General features: G+C 40.9%; 1 protein-coding gene across 1 annotated transcript in view; it reads left to right on the top strand.

Moving 5' to 3' along the window:
* The window catches only part of dnmbp (dynamin binding protein), a 45,044-nt gene extending 33,299 nt beyond the window's left edge, over positions 1–11,745 (top strand). Inside the window, 13 exon segments of the mRNA XM_069691727.1 lie at positions 3,756–3,970; positions 4,396–4,495; positions 4,819–4,966; positions 6,108–6,125; positions 7,204–7,403; positions 7,601–7,731; positions 7,830–7,934; positions 8,394–8,522; positions 8,634–8,966; positions 9,090–9,278; positions 9,366–9,564; positions 9,677–10,347; positions 10,621–11,745. Coding sequence (XP_069547828.1) covers positions 3,756–3,970; positions 4,396–4,495; positions 4,819–4,966; positions 6,108–6,125; positions 7,204–7,403; positions 7,601–7,731; positions 7,830–7,934; positions 8,394–8,522; positions 8,634–8,966; positions 9,090–9,278; positions 9,366–9,564; positions 9,677–10,347; positions 10,621–10,806 — 2,624 coding nt within the window. The 3' untranslated portion in view covers positions 10,807–11,745.
* Positions 11,746–13,247: the final 1,502 nt, after the last annotated feature.

The raw sequence follows: 13,247 nt of genomic DNA, 5'->3' as shown, positions 1-13,247 counted from the left end.
TGCACGTTATTTTATAGTGCCATTAAGTGCACTCCACTCCCTGCTGTGACTGTCCCACTCTGCTGTGTATTATTATTTTTTTTTTAACTTGAAGCTCCGTATTAAACATGATTCATAAGGAGAAGAAATGTCGTTACTGGATGCAGTTTGAAACCATTTACAAATGGTCTGATTCCTGTGAAAAGTTCAGACTCCTGTTAGAGTTTTCCAGATGACTTTGTTGAGTAAATCTCAGAATCCAACATGAAACCGATGTAGAATTTGGCCCATATAACCCACCCATAAGACTGTGTATTTCAAGGGATTATACAGGCCGACCCTTTGTTTTATTTTCTGAACTGGAATATGTGTAATCAGGTCAGAGTCTGAATGTGACTCATTTATTAAAAAAAAATACCCACGGATATCCCCTGCAGAGTCACTGGTCCTGTTTCCTCTTTCTTGTCTCGGAGTTTGCTCCTCATAAAGAGCTGATTCTTTACACGTCACACCAATTCTTTATGCATGTGTTTGATTATGATCGATACACCCAAGGCTTGCTGTATACTGTAGTGTGTAATGGCCCATAAAGCTGACACACACCCATTCTGTACTTCTTCCTGTGATGCTCAAACACCTCCTTCAACAAACCTGATGTTTTTGTGCTGCGGTGCAACTACAAGAACAGAAATGGGATTGTGTTCTGAAATACATCGCTTTGATTTAGTGTGAGCTTCCTAACAGGCACACTACGTCCTGTATGAGTTCCCAGACTGATTCGGGACATGCTGTGCCTGCAGATATGAAATACCTACTGGTTAGCAATCAACAGGTGTTACAAATCAGACCTCTGGTGCACAGTAGTGAAATGAGAGCAAATGTTTTGCAGCTGACTGAGCTGCCCTCGATTCAACGGAGGGAGTTTCAGACTTCACTGTGTCTTTATTGTGGATATGAATTCAGGAAGCACTTCCTGGTTGGTCTGCTGAGTGATTAGTTTTCCTTATGACGGGCGTTCAGTCACAGTTACACAGCCATCCGTGTGAAGTTATTTCTTTCAAATTCAGTCGTTAGAAAATGTTTCACTTCACTTACTAATGAGTGTCGGTGTCGCTGTAAATTTACTGCTAAATAAGTGAACTGTGAGCTGTTTCAAACTGTTCCTGTATATGTGTGTGTACTGTATGTGCGGTCATGCAAAAAAGTGTACAAAGCCTGTATCCTCTTTATAAAACTTCACTGAACAAAGAAAAGTGGAATTCCAAAGAAGTAGGTCAAAATCTGGTAATGCGGCCTCACAGGTTTACCCTGATGGAAATAGCTGCATATTGAAACGTGTGAAGTGGAGCATATGATGTAGTTGTGTGTGTGTGTGTGTGTGGAGGATCAAAGATGGGAATGAGCCGATTGATTCCAATTAAATCCCGAATCTTTTGTTTTCAGTCTCTGTGTATTGTGCTGCCGTGTGACTTTTTAAAGACCCATTAGTGAACTACTTTCTCATCGGTGGGGAAACGCACAAGCGTTGGCGGTTGGCAGGGCACCAGCGACGGATGCGGCGGGCAGATACGGTGCAAACGATGAGAAAAGCTGCTTTGAGGCGAGCTTTAGCCGAGTCACGTGAAGAGACAGAGGGCTGAGGTCAGGGCGCGAGGGAGACAAAAGGCAGGTGGCCCAAGGATCAAACACACGCATGGTTGTTCACTAAATGTAATATGTGCAAAATTTGATCTCAAAACGTAAAGAGTTTTGTCTCAACTTTAATTCTTCCTCATTAATCGCATGACCAGCGGATATTTTAGATGGTCAGTGGTCAATTATTGGTCACATTTTTGAAAAGGTGGAAACCGCTTTTGTGTGATTTACAAAAAAACTGTGAGTTGGGTGGAGGTTGGGGGAGGAGGGGGGCATGCAAGCGTGCAAACTCCTGCCTGGGTTTACGTGAGGGTAAGCAGAGTTAACTTAATTAGCCTCTGACAGCATCTGCTCGAGGAGGAAGGGTGACATCACCTTCATCCGTCAGCGCAACGCAGCACACGCTGAATCTTCTCCTGCCGAGATGTCTCAGATCCTCATTCTGAAATATGCACGATCTCACATCATCGTTTCCCCTCCACAGTTTTATCTCTGGTATTGTGCTATTGCCCATGTACCATTCTGACCAACAAATATGCATAAAAAAAATATTGTCACAGTTGGCACTTGTTTTAACTCCATCAAGACTTGCTACTGTGACCTGTGTGGCCTCTAAATGTGTCTTTTTCTCTGCACTATCGTTGCTTTTTCTGTAACTCAATAAAACATAAATTAAATCTTAATGATTGCATTGAAATATAAATGGAATCCAGCATTAGGTGAATTAATCTATGAAAAAATAGTTTCAAACCAAATCTGTTTTGTTTTGCATTGTGGCTCAAGTGATATTTGGTTTCCTTATATTAATTCTTTAAGCACAGTTCAATTTGAAGGGTCCAGGAAAACTTAATATCCAAACAATGTTTCATATTTCGGTGCTATTGTGCCTCAAAACTGCTCTGAGCATCACAAACTCTTCCAGCACATTCACGTCTTTTACACATTTTAAAGTGTCCTTTTACTGTGACCAGTCCAAAGCACACCTGTGTAATAATCATGCTGCTAATCAGCATCTGGATGTGCCACACCTGTCAGGTGGACGGATTATCTTGGTAAAGTGCTCACTAACACAGATTTTAACCAATTTGTGAACAGAGTTTTGGAGAGCATACATGTTTCTACAGGCTTTCTATATGTTATCAGACTGGATGGAGTCATTTGGTGGAGGCTCAAAACAATTGTATCTACACTTCCATAGCCGCAACAGAGCAAGTGTGGAACCTACGAAATGAGCACATGTGGACAGGGTTTTTATAATTACTCTCATTGGCAAAAGGGCGAGAAAACAATGTTCTTAACTGCCCATTTTAGCACATTTTGTTGCTAATACTGTGGTACTTATTCAAAATTTTTAATAGAAGCATTTCACGTGTAACATTGCAGTTTCAAAGGATTTAAATGCATCATCCAACACCATCAGTCAGCTTGTAGAAACTGTACAAACACAGCAGCAGTGATTTCTCACTATGTACAATGTGCATTAGCTACACAGACACAGCTACTGCTCTCATCGTTCTCCAGCGCTCTTATCTCTCTTCCCCATGTCCCTCCATAACTGCCTCTTCTTTAAAGTCTGCTCGGTCCCTGAGAGCCTGTATGTCTGTAGTTGCTGTCACAAGCCATTGTACCACACACAAAGAGCCTGAGTCCACTCCAGTTTTGTGCCCATTCATAAAAAGCAGCGGTGCGTGAATAAGGCTTTCCCTCCAGTCCCAGGCTCCCCCAGAGATCAGCCCCTCTGCGAGTGATAGCAGAGACATTGATCAAAAGCCTAGTCAGACAAGACGAAGAGTACGGGGCGGACCGGGTGGGTGGGCAGGAGTATGTTTAGTTACAATTGAATGGAGGCATGGGCTGGGAAACTTTCCCTTTTCTCTCTTTCCACTGTCATCTGTACAATAACTCTTTTTTTGGGTCTTTTTTTTTTCTGCATTTTTTTCTGTATTTTTGACAATTTCACAGCAACTCATGAGACGAAATAGATAAATTAATGAGAGGAAATGAATGTCTTAAATACTATTTAATCAAAAAAAAAAAATGATCGTCATTATATTTGAAAATGGTGTTTAATAGTTCTTTATAGAAGAGAAGTAACTGTAGGATAGCTAAAGTTGAACCCGTTTCCTCTTTTGTCTTTCCAGAGATGACGCTCTTGTCGTCTCAACCTAAATCGCTGGACTCCACCCCAGTCTTGGACACGACGGCCACCGCTGGCTCGGGCACCGAGGACCCTGAGCTGAGGATGCTGGAGAAGAGGTCGAAGGTCATCGAGGAGTTGCTGCAGACGGAGAAGGACTACATCAAAGACCTGGAGATGTGCGTCGAGGAGATCATTGAGCCTCTGCAGAAGAACCAGGTAAAAAAAAAAAAACATGGAATCTCTGTGCTGCGGATTTTAACCATGTCAATATGTGGAGAAATATTTTTAGCAAATAAAAGACATAGTGGATGCTTGCAGGAGAGGAGGTGGAGTCAGAGCATCGACTGAATAAGGCTTGACACACTATAGGATCTACATGCCTGTTTTCAAAAAGGCCCAAAAAGTTTAAAAACATTGGTGTTTATCAGAATGTTCGCATGTATTTAGATTTATGGGCTAAATTTGATCAGAGATGCCATAAAACATCCAACAGTTTAAAAAAAAAAAAAAAAAAAAGTGAAAAAAAACTACGTTGATTCAAAAAAATGTAAAGGCACTCTGTATTTATTTGTTTTGCATGAGTCATTTAAAAGCTCAAAGGAGATTTTATCACTATTTCAACACATTCTGTCCTCCTGAAGGTGAAGAATGTGGACTTCGAAGGGCTCTTCGGCAACATCAGCTCTGTGATTGACCTGTCCCAACGGCTGTTCGATGCGCTGCAGGAGACAGACTCTACAGGTGAGGAGGAGCCGTGAACTTTCACCTGATTGAACTTTATTGCCTTCATAACACTCTGAATGCACTTTGAAATTAGTCAGCATTACAGGAAGTAAATTGAGGTATGATTTTTTTTTTTTTTTTTTTTATAGGTAAACTTTGCTTTATGCTGGTGTTCTGTATTGTTCCAATCAGATTTATATTCTTCCGAACCCAACTTGACCCTGACTCAACTTTTTTGTGGGTTTGAGTGTCATTTTTCGAAACAGGTCCTGCTTTTTTCTTTCCTGTTTACCTTTTTGAATAAAAACATGGCATTACATTTTGGTGTGATGTCCTCCCAGGAAAGGTATTTCTGGACTTCAAAGCTGAGCTGGAGGAGGTGTACAAGATCTACTGCCAGAACCACGACGATGCCATCTCTCTGCTCGAGTGCTACGAGAAAGACGAAAACATCCAGCGGCACGTGTTGGAGTGTCTGGAGAGACTGAGGTGAGTCACTGAGGACAAAAAAAAAGTAAAAAAAAAAAAAAGGTCGCTCATTAATTTGACCCTAAAAAAAAACCAACCTCTTGCATGTGAGTGACCAAAACTGTGCATGTTGTGTGTGTATGTGTGAGTGAGCATGAAACAACATGACAAGCAAGAGTGACCTCTAATACAAATGTGTATTTAATGTAAAAGATTTAAACTTTGGTTTAGATAAGTTTTGTAATAGAAGATGAATTGTAAAATGGAGTCTGTAGATGTTTAATGAATCAAGATTCAGATTACATTTCGACAAAGGCTTGTTGTTGTGGAGTTACGGTTTCCTGTTAGTCACATGTAATTTAATTATGATGGGTTTACTTCAGACTTTGAACTTGAATGCGTGATCAAGTTATGAGAGGGAAATACCTTCAAAGTAAATCTTTAAACAAAACAATTACTTTTAAACATGTTTACACTTAAAATCTATAATTGTTTTTCGTCCTTGCTACTGCCAGTGTGCTCTGTCTCAGTGTTTTTGTAGTGTAAAGCAGTTCAAGTATGTGCCCTACCTGGTTTCTCCTGACTGGTTTCACCATTAGTGACTCAGACACTCAAGTCGATACTGTTGTGTTTCTGCGAAATAAAGTCATCGCTCTGTGAAGATAAGCACAGGTTCTGTTCGGCCGGAAGCTGTAGAAAAAACTAAAGGAAAAGGACAATGTGCAGCTTAAACTGGGCTAGATGCCAGTCTCTTGTTAACAAGTTTTTTTAGTTTCCTCTTTTGCTTTTAAATCAATTCCTAATCGTTTAATACGTTTTAAGTAGTAGCCGAATGAGGACATTTAGTCTGTTGTGAAATGTGTGTGTCTGTAGCAACTTATTCATCTTTGAAAAGGTCATGTGTGCTGCCACCTTCCAGTTTTACTGCCACGCTGGGCCTCTGTCCAGGTTTAAGAGAAAATTCACCAAGCAAAACCATAACGACCGCGGGCGCAGCTGCATTCACTGTTTAGTTGACCGCGAAGTTCAATTTTGTGTATTTAGTTTATGCACATGTAAAAACCTCCTTTTAATTTCTAAAGAATGTAGAATTGTATCAGGCTTGCAGTAAAAATCCTGTTCTTGTTATCTTTCTATCTCCTCCCATCCCTCCCTTCAACAGGGCCATGTATCGTGAGTGGTAAGTCTCCTTAACGAGTGTTGACATGATTTCCAGCATGAGAATCATCTTGCCCGCATTTCTCACTCTCTAACCCCTGAAAATGACCTCTGTGTGTGTGTGTGTGTGTGTGTGACCACGTGATGGCTAAAAATGAAAGTGTACTCTGAGTGTGGAGGACTTTAAAGACATCTTTCATTTTTGTTTCCTGAATTAAGATGGACTTTGGTGATATTTTGGTGTTTGTGTGTGCATGTGCATGTGTATTGTTGTGCAGAAAAATATTCAATTTAATGTCAACAACCCCTCCTCCTTCCCTCTTAAATGGGAAAAAAAAGAAAAAAAGGTTGATCCTGTGAAAACACATCTAATGCCATCTACTGGACTAAAACAGCACCAACAGTTTACACCAACAGGTGTACAGGATACACAGGATATTTTTGAGAAAACAACACTAACAAGTTATTTTTTTCAGTATTATGAGATGATTTCTCCGTTTTACATGTTGTAACTCAAAGGTGTAAAGGTCAGTAAGTTTCTGCACCATTGTAATAGAAAGCCTTGACAAAATCTAAAAAAAAACTAAAAATTAACCTCTAACACTATATACTTAGGAAATTGCACATAATTTCCACTAGCTACAAAATACAAACAAAAATTGTGAATTGACACTATCTCCTAATAGTGAGAAACGATATTTAGATTAAAATTTGCCAAGATAAATCAATTATTTTCAAGTTTCTGAATTAATTCACACAGGTATTTTGTTTACTGGTGTGACTGTTTGTCCTCTGGATTGCATTAAAGCTAAGCCAATCAATTATTTGTGCCTCCCCTGCTCTTTTATGTCTCCCAAACACTGTACTGGTCATCATCAGAATAAATCTGTATGTGATGATGTTCACATGTCATTGGATCACACGATCCATATGATGAAAGACATGTGCGACATGTTTTCAACATAGAGAGACATGGGAGGATACATTTCTCGTGAACAGCTGTGATTGTGACCGTCGTGCTGACTTTGTGTGATTCTTGACTCATTTACCTCTCACCTAAACACTGCGTGCTGTCTCTGCGCCTTTTTTTTTTTTTAAAGGGGTAAAACGAATTACATCAACCTCGGCTCGTTCTTGATCAAGCCGGTGCAGCGGGTGATGCGTTACCCGCTGCTCCTGATGGAGCTGCTTGGGGCCACACCGGAGAGCCACCATGACCGACTCCAGCTGACTGAGGCCGTGCAGGCCGTCAAGGAGATCAACGTAAACATCAACGAGTACAAGCGCAGGAAGGACCTCGGTAAAACGCCTTCAAATTTCATCCTTCGCTACGATTTTAAAATCCAAATCCATTGGCTCCAAAATGATTCTGACATCATCAAATTAAAGTTAAAACTGTGTCCGTTTTTTTTTTTTTTTTCTGCACTTGGAAATATTGAGTAGATAAAGTAGTTTGGACTCGATTTCCTGTCTCAAATTTCCCTCTGCTGTCCACAGTGTTGAAGTACAGGAAAGGGGACGAAGACACATTCATTGATAAGATCTCCAAGCTGAGCATGCACTCCATTATCAAAAAGTCGAACCGTGTCAGCAGCCACCTCAAGCACCTCACAGGAATTTCACCTCAGGTACATTACTGTTCCAAGCTTTTAACCTGAGTGGAGGGAAGACTGCCTTAATGTTGTGAATGAAAAAAACATGTTTTGATCTGCTGTCTTTTTCCCAGATTAAAGATGAAGCGTTTGATGAGGCTGAAAAGAAGTTCCGGCTGCAGGAGAGACTCATCAAGTCTTTTATCAGGGACATTTCCTTGTACCTGCAACATATCAGGGTACGAGTCCAATACCATAAACAAAACAGTGTACAGTGACATATTTAATCTCACTCGTGTATTTTCCAAGTTAAATGAATTATAAATGAAATCTTAAATGAGTCCTTTTGTCATTTTTAAGGCTGTTAATCACGTTTACAAAGGCCTGTGCAGAATAGAAAAAAAGATATATATTTTTTTTTACAATTCGTTTATATTGATAGGGCTTTGTATTGCTTTATGATTATAAGACAATTTAAGTACCACACCAACACTTCTGTGTTAGAATAATGATGTCAAGAATAACAGTAAAAAGAGAAAAAGATTTATAAATCTGCATCATAAAACTTGTGATATATTTTATTCTAATTAATCTTTTCAACATGTGTATTCCAGTATCTGAATTTGCGATTTTTTTTTTTTTTTTAAATAATACTGTTGAAGGATAACTATAAAAAAAAAATACACCTTCTCCTTCAGGAATCAGCATCTGTGAAGGTCTTGGCAGCCATCAGTTTCTGTGACATCTACACAGAGCGCAGTTTGCTGGACCCCGAGCGCTTCCAGAGAGCTCACCGCTGCATCAGCGACAAGCAGTTCACACAGTTTGTAAGTCCTCCTCCTCTCTAAAGCCTCACTTAGACTGTAGAAAAGCTTTGGAAAAGACCTCTGATCACATCTTATTATCTGTCATCTCCCCTCCACCCATCTCCTGAGCAGAAGGAGCGCACCGAGGCCTTAGTCATCAACCCGCTCACCCAGCTCCTCCTCATGTTCGCTGGGCCCCACAAACTCATCCAAAAACGCTTCGACAAGCTTCTGGACTACGACAACTGCAAGGAGCGCGCCGATCGCCTGAAGGACCGACGCGTCCAGGATGACCTGCAGGTGGCTCGCAACAACTACGAGGCGCTCAACGCGCAGCTTCTGGACGAGCTGCCGAAGTTCCACGGTGCTGCGGAGGAGCTGTTTACAGGCTGCGTGAGGGCCTTCGCTCAGGCCCAGAAGGACTTCATGAAGACGACAATGGGAGAGCTGAAGCCTCTCCTACAGGTTGTAAGTGTGTCTTTGTTTATTAAGCTGTTGAAGGCTGATGCTATTTGAAAGCTGACATTCACAGTTCCAATTATTCTTTCTGTCATTAACGCTGACCTTTTTCTTCACCTTTCGCTCCAGTTTTCTACCAAAGTTGGCACAGAGGGGAACCTGATCTCACAGTTTCAAGATGAGTACAGTCACGTCCTCCAGCTTCTCCAGAGCTTCAGCTTCTGTCCAGAGAACCTGCCTCCTGCCACGTCCACAAAAAAGCCCTTCGAGAAGAAAACTCAAGAGAAGCAGACCTCTAAGAAGCAAATGCAGGCACCTGTGAGTTGAACTCTCGTCCCTTTTCTGCCTTTTATTCTAATAAATCACTGTAAAAGAATCTAACCTTTAGTCTCTGACCTCTTTCAGCCCAACCACATCATGCAGACAAATGAGCACCGTGCAGGACTTTTGGTACGTTATGGCCCTGATAAACTTTTCCAGGCTGAGAGGAACTTCAATGCTGCCCAGGATCTGGACGTCTGTATACTGGAAGGAGACCTTGTGGGTGTAATCAAGCAGCAGGACCCTATGGGTAGCAATAACCGCTGGCTAATTGATAATGGCGGTAAGTTGTTTACACTCTTACACGATAAAAGACAAACAGATTAACTCGTCAGCTAATTGTTGCAGCAGTCTAATCCGTTTCCATGCCTTCTGTTGTTGATCTTGTTTTGCAGTCACAAAGGGTTTTGTGTACAGCTCGTTCCTCAAACCTTACAACCCACGCCGGAGCCAGTCAGACGTGTCCATCGAGAGCCAGTCGTCCAATGAGTCGGGCTACGGCGGCTCCTCCCCCGTTTTCTCCCGCCAGAACAGCAACAGCACGCTGACCTTTAACCAGGAAACGGCCACCGTCACCTTTTCCACATCGCAGCCCGAAAGCCATTCGTCGCCACACCCGTCGCTGGACTCCGCCTCATCTCGCAGGAGTCACCACAGAGACGCACCCAACCCCAACCCCGACTCCGCCAGCCAGAACTCCAACTCCATTAACTCCTCACCCCGAAACCCGTCGAACCGCAGGGACTTCTCCGACCAAACCCACCGAATTACCCCCAGTCACAGAGACGCGGAGCGTTCTCACCGGCACTCGGGTCATCACAAGGACTCGTACGATACCAGCTACGGAACTCTGAGCGGACACAAGGAGATGTCAGACCTCTCCGAGACGGACTCTTGTTCTTCACAAAAAAACAGTCGTTCACAGCGGTATGGACACACAGACAAAACCTACAGTTCATATCAGTGGAGAAATGGAGATAGTAGCAGCCAGAAAAGGTCCACTTACACCAGAGAGGAAGACACTGAGCCGGAACCAGAAAACGAGAGCGAACTCGATGGTCATCAGGTGAGATTTTGGTTTTATGATGTGTTTAGAAATTAATTGATTATACCAGAACAAGGGAATGTATCCTAATGTTGCTCTGAATTTGTTGGCTGCGGAAATCGGCAACTTAATGCGAACACATTAGCCACTTTATAAAGTGATAAAGTGTTGAGTTGAGCTTGCTGTGCTTCCCCCTAGTGACTAAAAAAACATGAATACTGCTTTTAATTTAAAAAAATAAATAAATAAATAAAAAATATAAACTAATCCTGACGTTGTTTTTGTTTTTTTCAGATTTACTACGCTATCTACTCCTTCACTGCCCGTTGTGCCAATGAACTGAGCATCTCAGCCAATCAGCAGCTGCGGATACTGGAGTTCCAGGACATGAACGGCAACAGCGAGTGGTGGCTGGGGGAGGCCGGGGGCCGACGAGGATACGTGCCTTCCAACTACATCCGCAAATCAGAATATACTTGAACCATTGCTCATACATGAGACTGTACTTCAACCTTAAGAAGACTTACTCTGCGACCACAGAACAAAAAGACAAACAAGCATCTCGACACGCTGTGGCTTATTTTTTGACTTGTTGTCATGGAGTTTGAAAGTGAGATGGACTGACTACAGGTGCAAACTCCTGAAAGTTAGCATTATATGCCTATATTTATAGACTTTTTATATTATTTTTTTCTTATTGGAAGCTACAACCCACCCTCCTGTTTCCAGTGAAAAACCTGTGAATTGTTATTATTTTTTTTGCCATATTCTCTGGGGCTGAAGACAATGAGTTGTACGTTGAAGAGAACAGTCTTAAAGGTGAGCTTATTGGGAGATTGCAATGGAAATGTGAATGTTTTGGGTTCAGACTGGTTCTTCTAACCTTCGTCAAGTGGTATGCAGACAGACTGACCTGAACACTGTGTTAATGACTTCCTTTTCTGCATGTGGTTTTTTTTAACACCACTATAATGGTGCATGAATATGAGATGATTTTTACACCATGCCCTTCCAACAATACAGGTTTCAGGCACTTACATTTGGTTGCAGGTTTGAAGTGTCTGCGGAGCCATCAACACAAGTTTGGTGTGTTGTGTGGAATCAACCCTTTGAATTACAATCGAGGACAAAGTTATGTCATATGATTTACGAGCACTCCTTTTGAACTTGGTCAGTGACCTGAATCAATTTTTTTTTACTGGGTTGGCTCTGTGTACACAGCGGCTGACCCAAGAGGAGGCTAACGAACAGGGAGAGAGAGATTGTGGTCAGACTTCTCCACATGCTCCCCATGTACATTATAGGCTCTATAATGCTGTATATTGAGTATATGCTATTGCGGCCACTGTAAAGTGATCACTGTTTGAATAAAAAAACAGCTCGGCTTAAAAATTACAACAGCGTCTGAAATCTTTTGTTTTCTGTTGTGTAAGATGAGCTCCAGTTGTGTCTCAGTGCTACAGATCCTGACCTTTTAAGAGTTATTAATGACTGGTCATAAAGTGACGTAATCAGAAGGAGCTTTCGACAAGTACTGTATTTGAAAGCATTTTGAACAAAAACGAAACATGTTTAAGGTTTTCAACCTGATAAATTTGATGCGTTGTTGTGTTAATATTAATAACAAGTGGTTGCTTGAAAAATGGAAAAGAAAATACATTTAAACAATTACAATTTTACAACAAAAAACAGTTTTCTTTCTCATTTTAAATGGCTGTGTGGAAGTATGAAACAAAAAATACTGAGCAAAGGTATTTTGCATATTGCAAAACACTAATATTTGGGTAAAAATTGTAAATCAGCTATCAGCTGCTTGTTTTAACAAAGCGAATCTCCTCTGGCATATTGAGAAACCTTGGGTCATTCAGTAATGTGTACCAAAAAAAAAACAAAAAAAAACTGATGACCACAAAAAGTCTTTGAAGATTTTAAGACCTTTGATAACACTTCAGCTGTCGAGCATTATCTTCTTCTTTTGTATTCTTTTTTTTTTTAAATGTTTAATGCTCTTACTTTTGATGACTTCAGCTAAAGTAAAGACTTTAGGTCAACAAAAAAGACAAAGTTGAAAGTATATGAACTCCGATGATCGATGCATGGGGATAATGATTAACAGGTGGGTGGAGTGTTTGTGGATCCCTCTCTGAGGGGGATTATTTAGGACAGTCTGACCAGAAATCTGACCGCAGTCCTCCGCTGGTCCATCATGGCTTACGTTAACGTCGTCTGCTTCTGCTTTTTACAGAAATGAAATGGGATCAGGGAAGGTTTTTGTCAAAGCTGTCACTCCATCCCCAGGATGACACACTGTCAAACTTGTTTCAGATTAGTGTTATGATTTATCTATACCTCATTGTGTTGTAGTTATATAACTGATAAACTAAAGTTGAATTAAACTTCATTATGTAATGTATGTGGTAGGCATGTAAGACCAAAACAAACTGTTGTTAATTATTGTATTTGTTTGTGTCATTGCATCACATATTGCACAACCACTGCACAAAAGTCACCACTACAAACTTGTATTTTGCTACTTTTTTACTACTTCATCTATCTGAAAAAAACGGTCCAAAATTATGCTATGGACATTATTGACCATGACTATCAAATATAAAAAATAAAAAAAGACTGCCATGACTTTAATTCTCCCCGTTTACCCTCTGGTCTCAATGTGCTCTTTGAGTTACGTAAAATAAGCCTGGCTGCTACAATAAAACCTTCTACTGACAGACCAAACTTTGCCTTAGTAAATCCTGGTGAAATGAGAGATGTATTATTTGGGCACATTCTGGTAGAGGTCGTTTAACCCTGTCAAGGGACAATCCCAGAAGACACGAGACAGACAGGAAGGTCCTCTATTTCTTCTTCCATTTCCAACATTTATCAAGTAATATATGATATATTAAACCCCATTTTAAGCT

Source organism: Brachyistius frenatus, unplaced genomic scaffold (genome assembly GCF_029030835.1).
Source record: "Brachyistius frenatus isolate BFR_SWC_R1_liver_20210118 unplaced genomic scaffold, ASM2903083v1 Contig_11, whole genome shotgun sequence".
Lineage (NCBI taxonomy): Eukaryota > Metazoa > Chordata > Actinopteri > Embiotocidae > Brachyistius > Brachyistius frenatus.
The sequence above is the reverse complement of the archived record's forward strand: the minus strand, read 5'-3'. Positions and strand labels throughout refer to the sequence as shown.